The 23,402-nt window shown below is 42.6% G+C and overlaps 1 protein-coding gene across 1 annotated transcript in view; it reads left to right on the forward strand.

Moving 5' to 3' along the window:
- The window catches only part of LOC122541279 (complement C4-like), a 327,363-nt gene that overhangs the window by 2,181 nt on the left and 301,780 nt on the right, over nucleotides 1–23,402 (forward strand). Inside the window, exons 2-3 of the mRNA XM_087979764.1 lie at nucleotides 2,322–2,514; nucleotides 7,741–7,921. Of these exons, the coding sequence (XP_087835890.1) occupies nucleotides 2,322–2,514; nucleotides 7,741–7,921 (374 nt within the window). The remainder of the gene's footprint in view (nucleotides 1–2,321; nucleotides 2,515–7,740; nucleotides 7,922–23,402) is intronic.

A 23,402-nucleotide genomic window follows, 5' to 3' on the forward strand; every position in this document is an offset into this window, starting at 1 on the left:
GGTGAGATGACTGACTTCTGACAACCACAACCACCTTCCTCTGTACCAGATATGACTGTAACCAAAGAAGAGTTTGCCCCTGATACCAATTGATTTCAATTTGGTTTGGGTGCCTTGATGCTACACTCATCGAATGCAGCCTTGATGTCAAGGGCTGTCAGTCTTGCCTTGTTTCTGGAATTCAGCTTTTTTCTCCATGTTTGAACCAAGGCTGTAATGAGGTCAGGAGCTGAGTGACCTTTGTAGAACCAAAATTGGGCATCACAGAGCAGGTTATTGCTCAACAGATGTGTTTGGTTACACTGTTGATGACACCTTCCATTACTTAACCAATGATGGAAAGTAGACTGATGGATGGCAATTGACTGGGTTGAATTTGTTCTGCTTTTTTTGTGTACAGGACATACCTGAGCAAATTTCCACATTGCTGGGTGGATGCCAGCATTGTAGCTGTGTTGGAACAGCATGGCTGGGACGGCAGCCCATTTTGGGCCACAACTCTTCAGGACTTTTGCCGGAATGTTGTTTGGGCACATTGCCTTTGCAGGACCCAGTGTCTGCAAACATTTCTTGATATCACATGGAGTGCAAAGCATTGGCTGAAGATGGCTATCTGTGATGATGGGTACTATAGAAAGAGGCCAAGATTGATCATTCATTGGGCACTTGTGACTATTGATTGTTGTGAATGTTTCAGCCTTTCCTTTTGGCTTGGGCTATTCCATCATTGAGGATGGGGATTCTTGCAGAGCCTCCTCCTCCAGGGAGTTGTTCAGTTGTCCACCACTATTCACGACCCAATGTCACAGGAGTGCAGAGCTTAGATCTGATATGTTGATTGGTGGGATCATTTACTCTGTCTATCACTTGATGCTTAAGCTGTTTGACATACAAGCCGTTTGGTAGTTTCACCAATATGACACCTCACTTTAAGATATGCCTCATGCTACTCTTGACAATCACTCCTGCACTCTCCATTGAAGCAGGATTGATACCTGGTTTGATGATAATAGCTGAATGGAGGATATGTTTAGCCATGAGGTTACAGATTGTGTTGGAGTCCAATTCTACTGCTGTTAATGGTCCACAACACCTCATGGATGCCCGGTCTTGAGGTGCTAGATTTGTTCAAAGTCTGTTCCATTTAGCACACAGATACCTCCACACAGCAAGTTAGATGGTATTCTTAATGTGAAGGTCGGGCTTCATCACCACAAGGAGGCGCTATGGTGGCTCAGTGGTTAGCCCTGCTGCCTCACATCACCAGGGGCCTGTGTTCGATTCCAGCCTGGGGTGCCTGTCTGTGTGGAGTTTGCACATTCTGCCCATGTCTGTGTGGGCTTCCACTGGCTGCTCTGGTTTCCTCCCACAGTCCAAAGATGCGCAGGTAAGGTGGATTGGCCGTGCAAAATTGCCCATAATGTTCAGGGATGTGTGGGTTAGTTGCATTAGTCAGGGGTAAATGTAGGATAACAGGGGAGTGGAATGGGTCTGGGTGGGTTATTCTTCAGAGAGGTTGGTGTAGACTTGTTGGGCTGAAGTGCAGGTTTCCACACGATGGGGATTCTATGGTCACTGTTACCGATAATGACATAGACAGATAACTTGACTCTTGACTGATTTTGTGTTGAAGTGGATATTAGTAATCGAGAAAATCAAGGTACTGAATCAAAGTGTAAGTGCTTATTATTCACTCATAATGCCATCCTAAATGAATCTGAGCATCTCTAATATACTGCACACATCAATAGGAAGCTACTTACCGGATTCCAAGGAGATGATCAGTAAAAAAAAGACAGATTGCTATATAATGTATTAATACCACAACAAAAAGAAAATTTTTAACAGCAACAGAATGAAAATAAGATCTCTTTTGGATCAAAAATGTCAAAAGGATGTAGGGGATCAATAAAAACTTGGTGCCTGCCTTCTTCCACTGATTTCAACTATAATATGTACTTATGCAGTACCTTGAATGAAATACCCCAGACTGCTTTGCAGTTCTGATCAACAAATGTAATTTGACAATGAGCCCGCCAGGAAACGTTAGCACATTGTGACCGAAAGCTCGGTTTAATGTTAGGTTTTAAGAAACAAACTAAGTGGGCAGTAATGAGACTTCACAGGGAATATCAGAGTTCAGAGTTGACAGTCTTGGAGAGTTTAAAATAGAGATGGACAAAAGTCCATAACTGCGAAGGGAAAATATAGTGGTGGGATATTGGACCAGAGGTAATTCCAAGAGAGAGAGGGCACATCTGTGTGGGAAGGTTACTAGAAAAAAATGTAATTGTACTGATTTATTTTGGCTTTTTTTCCAGCTATCTGATTACTGCCCCGAATATCATTCACATTGGGGTGGAGGAAACTGTCACTATTCAACTACATGATGGCATTGACACTGTTCACTTTCAAGTTTATTGCTGGGACATAATCAGAAGGAAGAAATGTTCAGAGACGGCATTTTTTACACTAACTTCAGCAAACAATTTCCAGGAGACAAAAACAATCATGGTGAGTCCCCAACAAAATATAATTCAGAATAAAGATCGAAGTTGAATATTTAGATGTTTCAAATGCACATTCCAAAATATGCATGCAACATTTATCGTTCAGCACACTCGCCAGAATGGCGTCCCTGGCGCAAAGAACAAAGCGTGATTAAAGAAGTCAATTTTAATCCTTCTTGCAAAGTGGGAAACGAAGATGGAGATATGAAGGCAGGATATTAAATAGAGATGGATCCTGACCGTTGTAATCTAGACCCATAATGGTGACAGCATGTCAAATTTTACTTTCCCTGAATGGCATTCACAATAATTTAACAGTGTATGTAATCGTGAGATCAGGCAAGACATCACATGTGGTGCATCCCAAACATTCATATCCACCAACCTTCTGACCTGATGAAGGAGTGGCGCTCCGAGAAGTCGTGCTTCCAAGTAAACTTGTTTGACTATAACCTGGTGTTGTGTGATTTTTATCTTTGTCCAACCAAGTCCAACACCAGCATCTCCAAATCTTGGCAACCTTCAATTGATTTCCTTCAATTTTACCCTTTCGGTGATCCATTTTTAGAGTCATAGAGTCTGGCAACATCGTTGTGTCTTATTCTATGAAGACAGAAACCAAACGCATGATCCCAGTATAATTTCTTTGGCTTCTGACTGCAGGTGATCTGGATTTGTCTTCATAAATCATTATTTTCTTCTGTACATATTTTATTGAACATATTTTCTTCTGTACATATTTTATGGTCAATTATCATGCTAGGGGAAAGTGAGGACTGCAGATGCTGGAGATCAGAGTCGAGAGTGTGGTGCTGGAAAAGCACGGCAGGTCAGGCAGCATCCGAGGAGCAGGAGAATCGATGTTTCAGACATAAGCCCTTCATCAGGAATGATTCTGTAATTTTATGTTCAAATTCTAAATTCAAACATTTAGCCCTCCATTGCAGCATTTGAAATTGTCTCCAATCCTCACCCTTGATGCATCTTTTAGCCAATGTTAACTGTCTCCTCCCTGGACCTAATGGTATCTGTATTCCAAATAGCACTCTCTGCCAACAATGGAGTCATGGGGCAGAAAGCAAACATGCATTTTTGGAGGCATCTTGCACACTGTTCCACAGCTTTTTATGTCATTGTGTCATTCACAAATTAGACCTGCATCTGCACAGAAACACACAACACTGAAACACTATTTGGAGGGCTGGGGCAGGGGTGGTGTGCTGTGTGTTTGGGTCAACCACTTGTTAAAGATTCTCCAATTTATTCTTGCTAATTATCAGTTTTTTAAACTAATGTTTCATTTTATTAGATTCAGGCTTCGAGGTTCGGATTCAAATAGTTCCCACTTTATCTTAACAAAGTGTTCCATCATGAAGCACACTGGGGAACCCACGCAACAAGCTGGTTCCATTTAATATTTCCTTATTGCACTGTGCACAGTCTGGTTGTTTTCTCAATGTATTTTTTCAAGCAGAATCATCATGTGCACACTACAGGAAATGCCCCTCCATAATTCAATGACTCGTTTTGTTTGTCCAAACTCTATGTGATTAAAGTCACCCATGGTTACAATTGTACTCTTATCGCATGTATTTCTAATTTCAGCTTTAATGTCCTCCAGGAGGTCTCCACTATTATTTTGAGGCTTATAGATTTTTCCAACAACATTTTCAGCAGCTTAGTGTTTCATATCTTGATGCATACAAATTCCACATCATGATTTCCTGAAACAAAAGTCTTCCTCAGAGTATACTCTACTCCTCTATAAACCCAACTCTCTTTACTTTCTTGTCTCTCTTTGAATACGCTGTGAGTTGAGTACTGATCCTTGGTCGACCTTCAGTCATGCCTCTGCAATCTCAAGTACATAATATGATATATTATATTATATTATATCTATTGTTGCTGATGCCTCATGCACATTATTGCTAATTATCCATATATGAAGAAACAAGTATTTAGACTTATCTTCAATTTTGCTTGAAATTTTCTTTTTTTTTAATTTTCCATGATGGTCCAATCATTCCTCCTTGTTTTATTCCACATTGCAATTTTGCTTCTTACATTTGTCCATTGATTCTAATCTTCTTTCCACCTCTTCTGCTTCCTTGCTTAGCTTTCTACACCCAGTAACACTCTTGGAAAACATTAGCAAGCACCATCTCATCCTGAACTGAGATCACTGGTGTCTGTCTTGCCCAGATACCTCCAACCTTCTATTACTAGTTCTATCTTGCCCCGAACATGCCTAGAATCTTACTCCCACATCTCCTAAATAATCATCTGGCTTACACTTTTAATTTTGTTCTTGTGAGCAGTATCATTGGAGGTAATTCTGAGAGTACTGCAATTGGGATTCTTCCTTTCAATTTAAGGGCGGCACGGTGGCACAGTGGTTAGCACTGCTGCCTCACAGTGCCTGAGACCCGGGTTCAATTCCCGCCTCAGGCGACTGACTGTGTGGAGTTTGCACATTCTCCCCGCGTCTGCGTGGGTTTCCTCCGGGTGCTCCGGTTTCCTCCCACAATCCAAAGATGTGCAGGTCAGGTGAATTGGCCATCCTAAATTGCCCGTAGTGTTAGGTAAGGAGGAAATGTAGGGTTATGGGTGGGTTGCGCTTCGGTGTGGACTTGTTGGGCCGAAGGGGCTGTTTCCACACTGTAATGTAATCTGTAATCTAATCTAATCTTAAATACTAACTCTATATATCTGGCTCTAGGACTTAATCACGTACCAATGTGTACCACAGCCATTGGCCATTTGCCCCCAACCTTGAAAGTATTGTGCTGCTGCTCCGAAACATGCTTGCATCTGGCAATAGGGAGGGACCACATTCTTCTGGAGTCTCTCTTTTTTTCTGGTCACTAAAATGTGGAGATGATATTTCCCCACTGCTCTGCTTAGACCCAACATCCTTTTGGACCCCATGCCAATCATTGGAGCACCAAACATAAAAGTTAACCTGAAACTTCTCTTCTCCAATGTATCACATTTACACCATACACAACATCCCCTCTGTCACACCAGATAGAAACATTTAGCCCATTTTGTCCGTGCTGACCGAAAGACACCTAGATGCCCTTTCTAATGTCATGCATACAGCCTGGTCTTGCAGTTTACAACACTTGAGGTGTAGGTTCAGGTATTTTTAAAAAGATCTGTGTCTCTGCTTCTATCGCCAACTCGAGCAGTGAATTACAGACTCCCACCACCCTCTGCATGAAAGAAGTTTTTTCTCACCTTCCCTCAACCTTTGCCACTTAGCTTGAACCCATGACCACTACTTTCTTAACTCTCTACCAAAGGAATATACTCCTCCTCTCTACTGTACATCTCCCTCTTAAAATTTTGTATACCTCAATTATGTCATTCTTCAGCCTTCTTTGTTTGAAAGGAAACAACTTCATCATAGCTACAAGTTTTGATTCCTGGCAACATTCTAGTAAATCTTTTCTGCACTGTCTCCACAGCAATTATATCATTCCTGTCGTGTGTTGACCAGAACCTCACACAATACACCAGATGTGGCCTCACCAGTATCTGATACAGTTTCATCGTTCTATTCATAATTTTGTGTTCCATAATATTGCCAGTGAAGGAGTGCATTTCATATGACTTTATTCCTATCTTATTTCCATGTACTGCTACCTTTAGGGACCTGTGTACTTGCACACCAAGATGCATCAAATTCAATCAAATTTGGAAAGCATTAGGTTCCCTTAACAAAGCCATGCTGACTATTCCTGACAAGTCTGTCTTGTCAGTCAATCTGATCACTTAGGATTGATTCTAACAATTTGACTACCACAGAAAGTAAGACAAACTAGCTTACAACATTATCCTCAGAGCATTCAGTATATCGTCCCTTGTTTCTTTTGACAACCTAGGATGTTATTTATTTATCCTTTCACTTTCAAGTTGGTAGTTTCCTGAAGTACTTCACTTTGAGTATGCTTAATTTAATGAATAGTTCACACTTATTCTTAAGTAGAATACTGTCATCATTGTCTCCTTTGAAAATAAAAGTGAAAACTGTGTAACACACTCGATGGGCTGTGTTAACTCTGTTTTTTGTAACTCAAAAAATATAGATAGAAAAAAATGATTCAACATTGGGGGTGGCATGGTGGCACAGTGGTGAGCACTGCTGCCTCACAGCGCCAGAGACCTGGGTTCAATTCCTGACTCAGGCGACTGTGTGGAGTTTGCACATTCTCCCCATGTCAGTGTAGGTTTCCTCTGGGTGCTCCGGTTTCCTCTCACAGTCCAAAGATGTGCAGGTCAGGTGAATTGGCCATGCTAAATTGCCCATAGTGTGAGGTAAAAGGGGTAAATATAGGGGAATGGGTGGGTTGCGCTTCGGAGGGTCGGTGTGGACTTTTTGGGCTGAAGGGCCTGTTTCCACACTGTAAGTAATCTAGATCTAAATTTGAACATTTACTGGGTAGTTCTTGCTTTCTACAGTCGCACCATTATACATCGACAGATATTCAATTGGCAACAAATGTTGTGACTTCTTTTCCTTTGTTTAGCAAGAAACAAGCTCTACAATCTCCACCTGATTCTGCTTTGTAATTATAAACGGACTAATACATATCATGAAATAAAAGAAAACAGAAAACACTGGAAGTACTCAGTACATTAGGAGAACTGTAATGACAAAGAAAATCATTTCCACATTTGAGTCCATCTCTGAAAAGAATGGGGAAAACTGAAATATTTGATTGATTTTCAAGAAGGATTGGTGAGGGCACTTATGTAATTGTGTAATTCGAAGTAAAAGAAAAAGAAATTGACATTAAGCATGGTTTTCATGCTGAAGTCGATAATTAATCTTCAGACATATTTGACATCTAAGTGAACTGGAATACGTTTAATATATGAGTATTCTTATTTATTTGATGGTATTTACATTTATGGGTTCCGTACTGTTATTTCAAACTGATGATTTGGTCTTTGAAGCAAAACATCAGGAGGAGGAAATGAATGACATGAAAAATATTGAGAGTGGGATACTCTTTGGAGGGTCGGTGTGGACTTGTTGGGCTGAAGGGTCTGTTTCCACACGATAGAGATTCTAAAAAAAATTGTAACAGAAGGAAAAAGAAAGGTAAAAAAAATGTCTTAAATATAAAGCAAAAAGTATTGGAGAAGCAGAAGCAGAACTGGCAGCGATTGTGGAATAAGAAATAGAATTAACATGTGTACATGTCTTTGTTCACACTTGCAGGTTTCCCCAAAGAAGGTAAAGGAGCTTTCTCTGTGGCGACGTCGGCAAAAGTATATTTACCTGGCCGCTGAGAGTCGGGAACTTCTCCAGCAGCGAAGGATGGTCCCTATCAAACTGTCTGACAAAAAGGGTTACATTTTCATTCAAACCGATCAGCCAGTTTACACCCCCGGCCAAACTGGTGAGTCCCACAGTGCATGAGGTATTGGGGTTTTAGGTGAGCTCAGAATTGTAAATAGGTCTGATCAACATGAACAGATATAATAACAGTTAATATAACAAAACCAACAAGGGAACTTGCAATTCTTGACGTTGAACTTAAAACTAGCTATGTATGTACACGTGAAAGTACATATCCCTTTTGAGGTGCGTTTGGGTTTCTAAGTGCCATCACAACTTGAAGGGGTTCAGACAAAAATAGACAAGGATGTTGCTATGGCTGGAGGATTTGAGCTAGAGGCAGAGGTTGAATGGGTTGGGGCTGTTTTTGGAGGCTGAGGAGTGACCTTATAGAGGTTTATAAAATCATGAGAGGCATGGATAGCATAAATAGACAAGGTCTTTTCCCTAGGTGGGGGAGTCCAGAACTAGAGGGCATAGGTTTAAGGTGAGAAGGGAAAGATATGAGACCTAAGAGACAACTTTTTCACGCAGAAGGTGGTGCATGTATGGAATGAGCTGCCAGAGGAAGTGGTGGAGGCTGGTACAATTACAACATTTAAAAGGCATCTGGATGGTGATATGAATAGGAAGGGTTTGGAGGGATATGGCCAAGTTATTTCAATGTAAGGGGCCTAACAGGGAAGACAAATAAACTCAGAATATGGCTAGAAGCTGGAATATCATAGCAATTATAAAAACATGGCTCACGGATGGACAGGACTGACAACTTAATGTTCCAGGATGCAAATGTTACAGGAAGGATAGAAAGGGAGGCAAGAGAGGAGGGTGAGTCACATTTTTGATAAGGGATAATGTTACAGCTGTACATAGATTAGATTAGATTACTTACAGTGTGGAAACAGGCCCTTCGGCCCAACAAGTCCACACCGACCCGCCGAAGCGCAACCCACCCATACCCCTACATTTACCCCTTTAACCTAACACTACGGGCAATTTAGCATGGCCAATTCACCTGACCCGCACATCTTTGGACTGTGGGAGGAAACCGGAGCACCCGGAGGAAACCCACGCAGACACGGGGAGAATGTGCAAACTCCAACAGTCAGTCGCCTGAGTCGGGAATTGAACCTGGGTCTCTGGCGCTGTGAGGCAGCAGTGCTAACCACTGTGCCACCGTGCCGCCCACATAGGGAGAATATTCCTAGAAATACATCCAGGGAAGTTACTTGGGTGGAACTGAGAAATAAGAGAGATTTGTATCATCAATAGTCACAGATGAAGTGCTGGAAGACTGGAAGTAGGCTAACGTGGTACCAATATTTAAGAAAGGTGATAAGCACAAGCCAGTGAGCCTGATGTCGGTGGTGGGCAAGTTGTTGGAGGGAACACTGAGGGTCAGGATTTTCATGTTTGGAAAGGCAAGGACTGATTAGGGGTAGGCAGCATGGCTTTGTGCATGGGAAATCATGTCTCACTCACTTGATTGAGTTTTTTGAAGAAGTAACAAAGAAGATTGGTAAGGGCAGAGCGGTGGACATGATCTATATGGACTTCAGTTGGAGAAGGTTCTCCATGAGAGACTTGTTAGCAAGGTTGGATCTCAGGGAATACAGGGAAAGCTAGCCATTTGGATACAGAATAGGCTTGAAGCTAGAAGACAGAGTCATACGGTTGTCGAGTCATAGAGATGAACAGCACGGAAACAGACTCTTCGGTCCAATGTGTCCATGCCAACCAGATATCCCAACCCAATCTAGTCCCACCTGCCAGCACCCGGCCCATATCCCTCCAAACCCTTCCTAATCATATACCCATCCAAATGCCTCATAAATGTTGCAATTATACCACCCTGCACCACTTCCTCTGGCAGCTCATTCCATACACGTATTATCTTTTGCGTGAAAAAGTTGCCCCTTTGGTCTCTTTTATATCTTTCCCCTCTCACCCTAAACCTATGCCCTCTAGTTATGGATTCCACAACCACAGGGAAAAGACTTTGTCTATTTATCCTATCCATGCCCCTTATAGATTTGTAAACCTCTATAAGGTCACCCCTCAGCCTCCGATGCTCCAGGGAAAACAGCCCCAGCCTGTTAAATCTCTCCCTATAGCACAAATCGTCCAACCATGGCAACATCCTTGTAAATCTTTTCGGAAGCCTTTCAAGTTTCACAATATCTTTGTGATAGGAAGGAGACCAGAATTGCACGCAATATTCCAACAGTGGCCTAACCAATGTCCTGTACAGCCGCAACATGACCTCCCAACTCCTGTACTCAATACTCTGACCAATAGAGGAAAGCATAGCAGATGCCTTCTTCACGATCCTATCTACCTGCGACTCCACTTTCAAGGAGCTATGAACCTGCACTTCAGGGTCTCTTTAGAACATAGCACAGTACAGCATAGAACAGGCCCTTCAGCCCAGGCTGTTGTGCCAACCGTTGATCCTCATGTAAGGTAAACCTAATGTATGAACCCTCAAATTTCTGTGACCATATGCATATCCAGCAGTCTCTTAAATATCCCCAATGACCTCACTTCCACAACTGCTGCTGGCAACGCATTCCATGCTCTCACAACTCTCTGCGTAAAGAACCCGCCTCTGACATCCCCTCTATACTTTCCGCCAAACAGCTTAAAAGTAGCAGTGTGATTCAATGTGTAGTAGACAGCGTGATTCAATGTGTAGTAGACAGTGTGATTCAATGTGTAGCGGACAATGTGATTCAATGTGTAGTAGACAGTGTGATTCAATGTGTAGCGGACAATGTGATTCAATGTGTCGTAGACAGTGTGATTCAATGTGTAGCGGACAATGTGATTCAATGTGTAGCAGATAGTGTGATTCAATGTGTAGAGGTAAAAACAATGACTGCAGATGCTGGAAACCAGATTCTGGATCAGTGGTGCTGGAAGAGCACAGCAATTCAGGCAGCATCCGAGGACAGGCAAAATCGACGTTTCGGGCAAAAGCCCTTCATCAGGAATAAAGGGCCTGATGAAGGGCTTTTGCCCGAAACGTCGATTTTGCCTGTCCTCGGATGCTGCCTGAATTGCTGTGCTCTTCCAGCACCACTGATTCAATGTGTAGCAGACAATGTGATTCAATGTGTAGCAGACAGTGTGATTCAATGTGTAGCAGACAGTGTGATTCAATGTGTAGCAGACAGTGTGATTCAATGTGTAGCATACAGTGTGATTCAATGCGCAGCAGAGAGTGTGATTCAAGGTGTAGCAGACAGTGTGATTCAATGCGTAGAAGACAATGTGATTCAATGTGTAGCGGACAGTGTGATTCAATGTGTAGCAGATAGTGTGATTCAATGTGTAGTAGACAGTGTGATTCAATCAGTAGCAGACAGTGTGATTCAATGCGTAGAAGACAATGTGAATCAATGTGTAAAGACAATGTGAATCAATGTGTAAAGACAATGTGATTCAATGCGTAGAAGACAATGTGATTCAATGTGTAGCAGACAGTGTGATTCAATGCGTAGAAGACAATGTGATTCAATGTTTAGCAGACAGTGTGATTCAATGTGTAGCATACAGTGTGATTCAATGTGTAGAAGACAGTGTGATTCAATGTGTAGCAGACAGTGTGATTCAAGGTGTAGCAGACAGTGTGATTCAATGTGTAGCAGACAGTGTGATTCAATGTGTAGCAGACAGTGTGATTCCATGTGGATGAGAAGTTGGCTAAAGGATAGGAAACGGAGGGGAGGCATAAATTGGCATTTCTCAGATTGAGACAAATTGAAAGTAGTGTTTCCCAGGAATTGGTGTTTAGATCCTTATTTGTTCTAATTTATATAAATGGGTTGGAGATGGATGTCGTCAGCAAAATCTTGTAATTGGCAGATGATACTAAGCCAGGGAGAATAGCGAATTGTGAGGATGATGCTGAGCAACTTTATTATTTCAGGAAGGTTGTTCAAACCCTGGAAAGAATTCAAACGAGATTTACTCGAAAGATACCAGTAATGAGGGATTTTAGATACAGGGAATGATTAGAAAGATTGGACTTATTCTATTTGGAGAAGCGATGATTAGGAGTTGATAATACATTTTAAGGTTTAAATGCGTTTTTCAAATATGTTCAAAAACAGCTTCTTCACACTGCTATCAGACATTTGAATGGATCTCTCAAATGTTAATTCTGATCTCTCTCCCTCTTTCTGGGGCTGCAACACTGTATTCTGTACTCTGTTCTGCTAGCCTAATGCACATTATATGCCGCGATCCGGTAATAGAGCACACAAAACCACACTTTTCACCTTATCTCAGCGCACGTGACAATAATACATCAATCAGTAATGAGGGGTTACATCTTCAAGATTGTCAGCAAGCGAGCTAGGAGGGAGATGAGGAGAAACATCTTTACTCAGAGTTGTTAGGATGTGGATTACGTCATGTGAGAGAATTGTGGAGGCAGATTCCAAGGGACATTTCAAAAGATACAGAGTTGAAAGTATTGAGTTGAGAGGGATACAGAGCCAGGGATGAGGGAGCAATGGTATGGACTGGGAAGCTCTTTTGGGAGCTGATGCAGAAATGTTAGACTGAATGGCCTAGAACCAAAAACTGCACAGCACAGAAATGAGCCCTTCAATTCACGATATTTTGCCAAACCTGACACCAAATGAATCTAATCCCTTCTGCCTGCCATTGGTCTATATCCCTCCATTCATACAGCTATAGAGCCCTACAGCATGGAGACAGACCCTTTGGCTCAAACTGGTCCATGCCAACTAAAATGTCCATCCATGCGAACACCATTTCCCTGCACTTGGCCCATATCCTTCTAATCCTTTCCAATACATGTATTTGTCCAAATGCCTTTTAAATGTTGTTAACGTACCCTCCTCCAACCACTTTTACTGGCTGCTTATTCCATACACGTACTACCCTTTGTGTAAAAAGGTTGTGCCTCAGGTTCCCTTTATTCTTTCCCCTCTATAATCTTAAACTGATGCCCTCTAGTCTTCGATGTCCCAAACCTGGGAAAAAGACTGAGTGCATTCACCCTAACCATGCCTCTCATAGTATTATATACCTCTATAAGGTCTCCCCTCAGTCTCTTACGCTCCAAAGGAAAAAGTCTTAGCTTGTTCAACCTCTCCCTATAACTCAGACACTTGAGTCCAGGCAACATCCTTGTAAATTTCTTCTGCACTCTTTCCAGTTTAACAATATCATTCCTATAACAACATGATCAAACCTGAACACAATACTCCAAGTGCGGCCTCACCAATGCACTGTACAACTGCAACATAACTTCCCAACTTCTAAGCTCAATGCCCTGGCTGATAAAGGCCAGTGTGTCAAAAGCCTTCTTCTCTGCCCTGTCTACCTGTGACTCCACTTTCAGGGAACTGTGAATGTGAACTCCAATGCCCCTCTGTTCCACTACACTCCTTCAGGCCCGATCATTCACCGTGAAACTCCTATCTTGATTCGACTTTCCAAAATGAAAGACCAGACACTTATTCTTTGCCATTTCTCAACCCACTTCCCCAGCTGATCAAGGTCCTGCTACAATTTATGATAACTGTCCTCACTGTCCACAATACCGCCTACTTTAGTGTTACCAATAAAATTACTGTGTCTTGTATATCCTCATCCAAATCATTGAAATAGATAACAAACAATAATGGACTGCTGAGGTACTCCACTACTCACAGGCCTCCAGTTTGACAAGCATCCTTCCATTATTACCCCCTGTTTCCTACCATCAATCCAATATTGTATCCAGTTTACCAGCTTGCCCTTGATTTCCAGAGCAGCCTACCATGTGGAACCTTATCAGAGGGTTTACTGAAATTTCTTGTATATCCTTGTGCTAATCTAAAAGTCCCATAGAGTACCTACAGTGTGGAAACAGGCTCTTCAGCCCAACAAGTCCACACTGACCCTCTGAAGAGTAACCCACCCAGACCCATTCCCCTAGCCTATCATCCTATATTTACCCCCAACTAATGCACCTAACCTACACATCGCTGAACATTATGGATAATTTAGCATGGTCAATTCACCTAACCTGCACATCTTTGGACAATGGGAGGAAGCAAAGCACTCAGAAGAAACCCACACAGACACAGGGAGAATGTGCAAACTCCACACAGTTGCCTGAGATTGGAATCGAACCCGGGTCCCTGGCGCTGTGAGGCAGCAGGCTACCCACTGTGCCACTGTGCTGCCATAAATGCCCTCAGTTTACTGGCCTCCACAATCACGCACGGCAGTGTATTCCAGACTCTTATCAGTCTCTGTGCCAAAAAACCTGACCCTTACGTCTCTTTGAACTTAGCCCCTCTCACCTTCAATTCTTGCCTCCCAGCATTGGACATTTTAACCTTGGGAAAAAGATCCTGACTCTCAGCCCTAACCATGCATCACATAATTTGATAAACTTTTAATAAGTCCCCCCGCAGCCTCTGCCGCTCGAGAGAACAATTGAGCTTTTTTCTAGCCTCTCCTTCGCGGTCAGGCAACATCCTGCCAATCCTCTTCTGGTAAAGCAGTCCTGAAGAAGGGTTATGCCTGAAAGGTTATACTCTTTAAGTACTGTGTGAGCTGCTGTGCTTTTTCCAGTGTTACACTTTATTGACAAAGCCTCTCTATCCTTCCTGTAACTGGCCGACCAGATTTGAATGCAATGCTCTAAGTGTGACCTAAACAAAGCCTTATAAGACTACAACATGACATCTTAATATCTGTACTCATTTTCCCCAGCAATAATTGCAAGCATACCATAGGCCTTCTTTACTACCTTATCTGCTTCTGTGGCCACTTTCAGGAGGCTATGGACTTGAACCCCAAGATCCTTCTCTACATCAGTGCTGTTCAAGGTCCTGCAATTAGCCGCATACTTTTCCTTAACATTTGATCTCCTAAAGTGCAGCATCTCACATTTAACTGGATTAAACTCCATCTGCCGTATCTATTTCCCACTCTATCCATTGACAACCTTCTACACTAACCACATCTCCAATGACCTTTGTATCATCTGCAAACTTATTCACCCACCCATTTACATTTTCATCCAAGTCTTTTATTTATATATGAGTATCACAAACAGCAGAGGTTGTAACATAGATCCCTGCAGAACACCACTAGTCATAGACCTCCCCCTTGAGAAAAACCATTCTGCCAACAATCTCTGACTTCTCTGGGCAAGCCAAATCTCAATCCACATGGCCAAATTCATTGTGGATCTCATTGCAGCTTAATGTTCTGGATGAGCTTACCATAAGGGACCTTGTGGAAAGAATTACTGCAATCTATATAAATAACATAATCTACCCTCATCGATCACTTTGTCACTTCCACAAAAAATTTAATCAAGTTAATAAGTCATGACATGCCCATGCTTTTCCAAACGTGCATAACTCCAATCCCTGAGAATTCTCTCTAATAGCATCTCAAAAACTGATGTGAAACTCACCAGTCTATAGTTTTCTGGATTATCCTTATTTCCCTTTTTGAAAAGAGGGCGGCACGGTGGCTCAGTGGTTAGCACTGCTGCCTCACAGCGCCTGAGACCCGGGTTCAATTCCCGCCTCAGGCGACTGACTGTGTGGAGTTTGCTCATTCTCCCTGTGTCTGTGTGAGTTTCCTCTGGGTGCTCCGGTTTCCTCCCACAGTCCAAAGATGTGCAGGTCAGGTGAATTGGCCATTCTAAATTGCCTGTAGTGTTAGGTAAGGAGTAAATGTAGGGGAATGGGTCTGAGTGGGTTGCGCTTCGGCAGGTTGGTGTGGACTTGTTGGGCCGAACGGCCTGTCTCCACACTGTAATGTAATCTAATGTAATTAGCTACCCTCCAGTGGTCCTGGACCTCTCCAGTCGTTAGCAAAGATCTTAGCCTGTAAAATTGCATGAATCGATGTTTCTAAATATTAATTGGTCATAGAGTCATAGAAAATGAAAACAAACCATTTGGTCCAATTCATCCATGCTGACCCAGTTTCCCAAACTAAACTAGTGCCCATTTGCCTGTATTTGGTCCATATCCCTCCAATCCTCTTCTGTCTATGTACCTGTCCAAATGTCTTTGAAATGTTGGTTGGTTGTTCTGCTATAATGCACGTTTGGTCAATGCGAATTCGCAATAATGCAATTGATGAAGCGGGGACACTGTTTGTAAAGTGTGAGCTTTTAAAACATGTGTTGGCTAAAATGCGATTGCATCACCAACTCTTTAAGTGTGATTTTTATATAGCGCAGGGTTGCACAAGAATGCAACCTGCACGTTATAGAAGAACTACCAGAAATTATACCCTCTTCTGCCACTTCCTCTGGCAGCTCATTCCATATATACACCAACATCTGTGAGAAAAAGCTGACCCTTCGAACTCGTAAATCTTTCCCCTCATCTCAAAGAAGGATTCTGGGTAATCAAAGATGGAAGATGGGACAAAATTGTGGCTATAAGAGGTTTTGAGGATTTTGTTCAGTGTTGGGGCTGATTTCCTCAAATTCTAGGAGGAGTAGTTGCTATTTTGTAAACTGTTGCATTGTTTCGAAACTTTGGGAAAGAAGATCAAAGGAAGAAGGGAGACAAAGACAGTGGCCACATGGACATTGACTCATACAGTGAAAGAAACCTACGCTGCTGTCTGACCTAGCAGGAACCTGCACAGCTACTGCCTTTGCTGTCTATTTGCAAGTATCTCTTAACATTGGAGTTTGTTTGAAGAAAAATAAGCAAACAGTGAAATTCACAGCTGAACTTGGAAAAACCTGTGTGTGGGAGCTCACAGCAGGGGAACAGCTTGGTGGCTTTTTAAAGTGCAACATGACCGGTTTTCTAGTGTAAATATACAATAGTAAATAAAGTGAGGTTTTTTATTATATTTTGTTGTTGAGATCTGTCTCTTGATTAAAGTTTAAAAAATATAATGACATAAGTACCAAGCTCGCTTGGAGTGGTGTATTAATATAGTAAGACTGTGCTACTTTCTGGGGCTGTAAATTGTTAACCTGCAAAAATGGCCTTTAATAGAGTGATGTGCCCTTCCTTTTGGATTTGGGAGTTTAAGGAGAGTTTCTATCTTATGTCTGCAAGAAGTGTGTTTGGTTGTGAATCCTATTGGATTGCATGGATTGTTTGGAGTGACAATTAAAAACAATGAGAAATTTACAGAAGTAATGGGGTGTAATGGATGGCAGTTAGCGGGAGGGAGGTAAATCGAAGTTATAGCCAGGTAGTTGGGTGACCTCCAGGACAGGTAGGAAATGGAGGCAGGAAGTGCAGGAGACTCCTGTGGCTAACCCCATCACAAACAAGTATGTTGTTTTGGAAATTGTAGGGAGAGATGGACTTTCAGGGGAATGTAGCACTGATAGGTTTCTGGTACTGAGACTAGCTCTAATGTAATGAGGGATATGCCTGGTTCCAAACGATTGATTGTGATAGGAGACTCCCTAGTCAGATGCACAGGCAGATGGTTCTGCGGCTGATAGCGAGACATTAGAATGATGCACTGCCTCCCTGAAGCCAGGATCGAGGATATCTCAGACAGGCTGCAGAACATCCTCAAAGGGGAGTGGGATCAGCAGGAGGTCATTGTAGACATTGGAACTAATGACATAGGAGGAGAAAAGGACAAGATTCTGAGGACAGAAGTTAGGCAGGAATTTACATAGTAAGTCCTCAAAGGTAGTAATATGTGGATTTCTCACAGTGATACAAGCTAGTGAGAGTAGAAATAGAAGGATAGAGCAGATGCACGGGGCCCAGGGAGACAGTAAGAAAAGTGATCAGCCAGAGACTGGTATAGTGGGGAAAAAGAGTAAGTGAAATAGATAGGGCAGGCAGGTAAACAAAAACAGATCATTCTGCTATAACGTGTATTTCATCAACATGAATTTGCTGTAACATGATCGAATAAGGGATACTCTTTTTCGAAATAATCTAGCTTGTAGATTATCAGGCCGAGGGTGATGGTGAGGGTTGCTTGTCAGTCTGGAGATCTGTGACCAGCAGTGTGCCACGAGGATCGGTGCTGGGTCCGATACTTTTCATCATGTATATAAATGATTTATAAATTCATAAGCTATAGGAGCATAATTGGGCCATTCAGCCTATTGAGTCTGTTCCGCCATTCGATCATGGCTGATATGCCCCGAACCCCTATTTTACTGCCTTCATCCCATAACCCTTCAACCCATTCCCAATTAAAAACCTTTCTAATTCTTCCTCAATCTTACTCATTGTGCCAGCATCCGCACACTTTGTTGGTGTGAATCTCACAGATTCACAATCTTTTGGGCGAAGTGGTTTCTCCTCAACTCTGTTTTAAATTTGCTAGCCCTTATCCTAAGGTTAGGCCCTCTCTTCCCCACAGGAGGAAACACGTGCTCAAGGTCTACTTTATCTACACTTTTTATCATCTTGATTACTTCAATTTGATGCCCCCTAATTCTTCCAAAATTACAGAGAGTATAGGTCTTAACTGTTTCATCTCTCTTCATATGACAAGCCCCTTATGCCTGGGATCAGTCTTATGAACCTCTTCTGAACTGCTTCCAATGCCACTCCAGATGCGATCTCACCAACAATACTGCCTTACCTTCATATTCTATTCCAATAGCTTTAAAGGCCAACATTCCATTTATTTTCTTTACTATCTGTTGTACCTGCATGTCAGTTCTTTGTGACTCGTGAAGAGGACACCCTGGTCCCTCAGCACCGGAGCACCTCCAAGTCTCTCCCCATTTAGATAAAAGGTCGCCTTCCCCATTTTTTCACCAAAATGTATGACCTTTCACTTCACCATCGGCCACACTTTGGCCCACTCTCCTCACCCATCAACATCCATTTGTGAGGTTCTTTCAAGAACTCTAGTAGATTCGTCAAACATGATTTGACCTTCAGAAAACCATGCTGACTCTGATGGATAGCATTTTGTCTATCCAGATGTCCTGATATTGCTTTCTTGATAATTGATCCTCACACTTTCGCAACAACAGACGTTAAACTAAGTGGGATGTAATTTCCCACAAATTGCCCCACTACCTTTTTGAATAACAATGTTACGTGAGCATTTTTCCAATCCACTGGAACCTTTCCCGTGTCCAGGGAACTTTGGAATATTGTAACCAATGGATTTTGAATATTGTAACCAGTATCTCCGCTGCCAGTTCTTTTATTAATCTAGCTTGTAGATTATCAGGCCCAGGGACTTGTCTGCCTGCAATCCTAATAATTTTGCAGATTACCTTTTCCCAATTGATCTTGGTTGTTCTAAGTTCTAACCTTTCTATCACTCTGACTTGCCTGTTCCAACAGGAGTGGTAGGTTTGTCCTCCACAGTGAAAACTGAGGCCAAGCTTGGAGGTATTTTGTTCAGTTTTGGTCACCTTGCTACTGGAAAGAAAGTAGATTAAATTTATAAGGATGTTGTCAGGACTCAACTGTCTGAGTTACAGGGAGAGGTTGAACACGCAAAGAAGTTTTTCTTTAGAATGTAGGATACTGAGGTGGGGGTGGGAACCTTCTAGAAGCGTGTAAAATTATGAGAGACATGGATAAGGTGAATGCACTCAGTCTTTTCACCAGGCTGGTTAATCAAGGACTGGAAGGTATCATTGAATTTTAGAGGAGGAAGAGTAAAAGGGAACATGAAGAATAACATTTTTACACAGAGATTCACATGTGGAATGAGCTGTCAGTGGAAGTAGTTGAAATGGGTACATTAACAACATTTAAAAGGCATTTGGACAAATACATAGATAGAAAAGCTTAACAGGAAGATGGGCCAAGTAAAGGGAAATGAAGTTTGTATGAATTGATATTTTGGCTGGCATGGACCAGTTTGCGCCAAAGGGCCAGTTCCCTTGTTGTAGGATGTTTGACTCTGTGACTCTCAGTATTGATTTAACATCTCTGCCATTTCAGTGTTCCCACTATTAACTCTCTGCTTTCATCTTCCAAGGGACAAACATTCACCATAGCAACTCTCTCCCTTTTATATAACTACAGAAACTTTGGATGTGAACATAGGAGTTATGGTTAGTAAGTTTGCAGATGACACCAAAATTGGAGGTGCAGTGGACAGCAGAGAAGGTTACCTCAGAGTACAACAGGACATTGATCAAGTGGGCCAAAGGGCTTGGACTGACAAATGGAGTTTAAGCTGGACAAATGTGAAGAATTGGAATTTGGATAGGCAAATCAGGGCAGGATGTATACACATAAAGGTAAGATCCTTGGGGGTGCTGCTCAACAAAGAGAACTTGGAGTGCAGGTTTGTGGTTCCTTGAAATTGGAGTTGCAGGTAGATAGGATAGTGAAGAAGGCATTTGGTATGCTTTCCTTTATTGGTCAGTGCATTGAGTTTTGAAATGGGGAGTAACAGCTGTACAGGACAGTTTGGTCAGGCCCAAACTGTTTGTTGTTTCAAGTGCTTTGGTCACTTTTTGAATACTGTGTGCAATTCTAGTCTCCTTGCTATAGCAATGATGTGATCAAATTTGAAAGGGTTCAGAAAAGATTTGCATGGATGTTTCCAGGGTTAGAGGGTTCCAGCTATAGACAGAAGTTGGGGTTGTTATCCTTGGAGCATCGGAGGTTTAGGGGTGATCTTATAGAGATTTACAAAATCACGAGGGGCATGGATAGGGTAAGTAGACTTTGCAGCAGGACTACTGACCAAGATTGTCAGGCACTAAAACAAATAGCTGCTGGAACATGTCTATGATTAGATTAGATTAATTACAGTGTGGAAACAGGCCCTTCGGCCCAACAAGTCCACACCGCCCCGCCGAAGCGCAACCCACCCATACCCCTACATTTACCCCTTACCTAACACTACGGGCAATTTAGCATGGCCGATTGACCTGACCTGCACATCTTTGGACTGTGGGAGGAAACCGGAGCACCCGGAGGAAACCCACGCAGACACAGGGAGAATGTGCAAACTCCACACAGTCAGTCGCCTGAGGCGGGAAATGAACCCAGGTCTCTGGCGCTGTGAGGCAGCAGTGCTAACCACTGTGTCACCATGCTGATATGGCTGGTGGTGAGGGAACTGATGAGTGTTAAAAACATACTTGACCTCATCTTTCTCAATCTGCTGGTACAGATGCATCTGTCCATGATGGTATCAATAATAAGAGTGACCACCTCACAGTCCTTTGTGGAAATGAAGCCTTACCTTCACAATGGGAACATCTTCTATTGTGTTGTCTGGCACTATCATTGTGCTAAATGACAGATTTTGAATAAAACTTGCATCTCAAGACTGGACATTGATGAGGCACTGTGGGCCAACAACAGTAAGAAAATTGTACTCCAGCACAAACTGGAGATTCATGGCCTAGCATATCCCCAGTCAACTCTTACCAACAATCTAGGGATCAACCCTGGGTCAATGGAGAGTTCAGGGTGGCATGACAGGAACAGCACTAAGCATAACTAAAATCAAGGAGTGAATTTGGTAAAGTTACCAAACAGGATTATATGTGACCCCACAAACACCAGATCAGATCTAATCTTTGATGTCCAGTCATCGAGTCATAGAGATGTACAGCAGGAAGGATTTTGAACAATTAAAGAACTCATTGGATGAGGAGACTCCACAAAGTGAGTGATGGAAGAGCACAGCACCGTTAATGCCAATGTTAATTCAGAAACATTTGCAACAAACTTCAGTTGGAAATACTGAGTGGATGATCTATCTCTGCCTCTGTCCAGTGGCCCCCAGCAAAGCAGATACCAGTCTTCATTCCAGCCCAGTTCAAGGAATGTTTGGAGGCACTTGAAACAACAAAAAGTTTGGGCCTGACAACATTTCTGCAATAGTACTGAAGACTTGATCTCCAGAACTTGCCGCAGCCCTAGCAAAGCTGCTCCAGTACAGTTACAACAGTGGAATCTACTCAACAATGTGGAAATTTGTCTACGTATGTCCTGTGCATAACAAAAAGCAGAAGAAATCCAATCCAGCCGATTATCGCCCTATCAGTCTCCTCTCAATTATCCGGAAAGTGATGGAAGGGGTCATCAACAGTGCTATCAAACAGCACCTGCTCAGCAACTACCTGCTCAGTGATGCTCAGTTTGGGTTCCACCAGGGCCACTCAGCTCCTGACCTCATTACAGCCCTGGTTTCACACATGAACAAAAATGCTGAATTCCAGCAGTGAGGTGAAAGTGATTGTCTTTGAGATCAAGGCCTCATTTGACCAAGTAAAGCTTCAAGGAATCCACAGCTTCAAGGATGCTGTTGCATCCACCTCCACCACCTCCTATCATGGTGAAATCTAGACACTTACCACCTTATATTTAAAAATATATCATCTCCTTTAAATTACCCTCTTTTACCTTAAACCTGTACCCCCTTGTAAGTGCCATTTCTTCCCTGGCGAAAGAAAGACTCCGTCAATCTGTTCTATCCACACCTCTCATAATATTGTAGACGATAATCAAGCTCGTTCATTATCCTGTGATATTCAAGTGAAAACAAGTTACGTTGGTCCAATCGCTCCTCACTATTAATGCTGCCCAAACGTGGGGCCCTCTCCAAAAACCTCCACATCCTCCCGGCAGTGTGATTAGATTAGATTAGATTCCCTATAGAATGGAAACAGGCCCTTTGGTCCAACAAGTCTGCACTGACCCTCTGAAGAGTAACCCACCCAGACCCATCCCACTACTCTGTATTTACTCCTGATTAATGCACCTAATGCAATGGGAAATTTAGCACAGCCAATTCACCTGACCTTGGACTGTGGGAGGAAACTGGAGCAAACCCACGCAGACACGGGGAGAACACGCAAACTCCACACACAGTCACCCGTGACAGCAATCGAACCAGGGTCGCTGGCACTGTGAGGCAGCAGTGCTAACCACTGAACGACCATGTGATGATAAGGACGATACACAGGATTCAAAATGTGGCCCAGCTGAAGTTCTAAACCAATGCATCGTGACTTGCCAATTTTTATGCACTATGCCCTGACCAATGAAGGCAAGCATGCCATATGCCTTCTTGATCAGCTCATCCGCTTTCAAGGAACTACGCACCTATACACCTAGATTCCTCTGTGTGTTGATGCGACTAAGAATTCTGCCATTACAGTATACTTCCATGTTGGAGCTTCCAAAATGTATCACTTTGTCCTGATGAAACTCCACTTGCCATTTTTCTGCCAAACTCTAACCGTAGCTCCAATCTACATACCATCTGCAAACTTATTCATCAGACCACTTATATTATCCTCCAATTTATTTCTATCTATTACAAACAACTGGGGACCAAGCACTGATTCCTGTGGAATACCACTTGTCACTGATCTCGAGACAGAAAACACTCCTCTACCGCTACTCTATCTTGTAAGCCAATGATGCATTTATCTTTCCACCTCAGCACAGATCATGTGTGACTTTACCTTTTGTATCGGCCTGCTACGAGGGACCTTGTCAAAGATCTTGATCCATATAGACAGCATCTACAGCCTTTCTCTCTGTAATCATCTTTGTCACTTCCTCAAAACCTCAAACAGTACTTCCTGCACAAAGCCACATTTA

The sequence above is a fragment of the Chiloscyllium plagiosum genome, unplaced genomic scaffold (assembly GCF_037043375.1).
Source record: "Chiloscyllium plagiosum isolate Xiang-an unplaced genomic scaffold, Cpla_swu_hap1 HiC_scaffold_35, whole genome shotgun sequence".
Classification (NCBI taxonomy): domain Eukaryota; kingdom Metazoa; phylum Chordata; class Chondrichthyes; order Orectolobiformes; family Hemiscylliidae; genus Chiloscyllium; species Chiloscyllium plagiosum.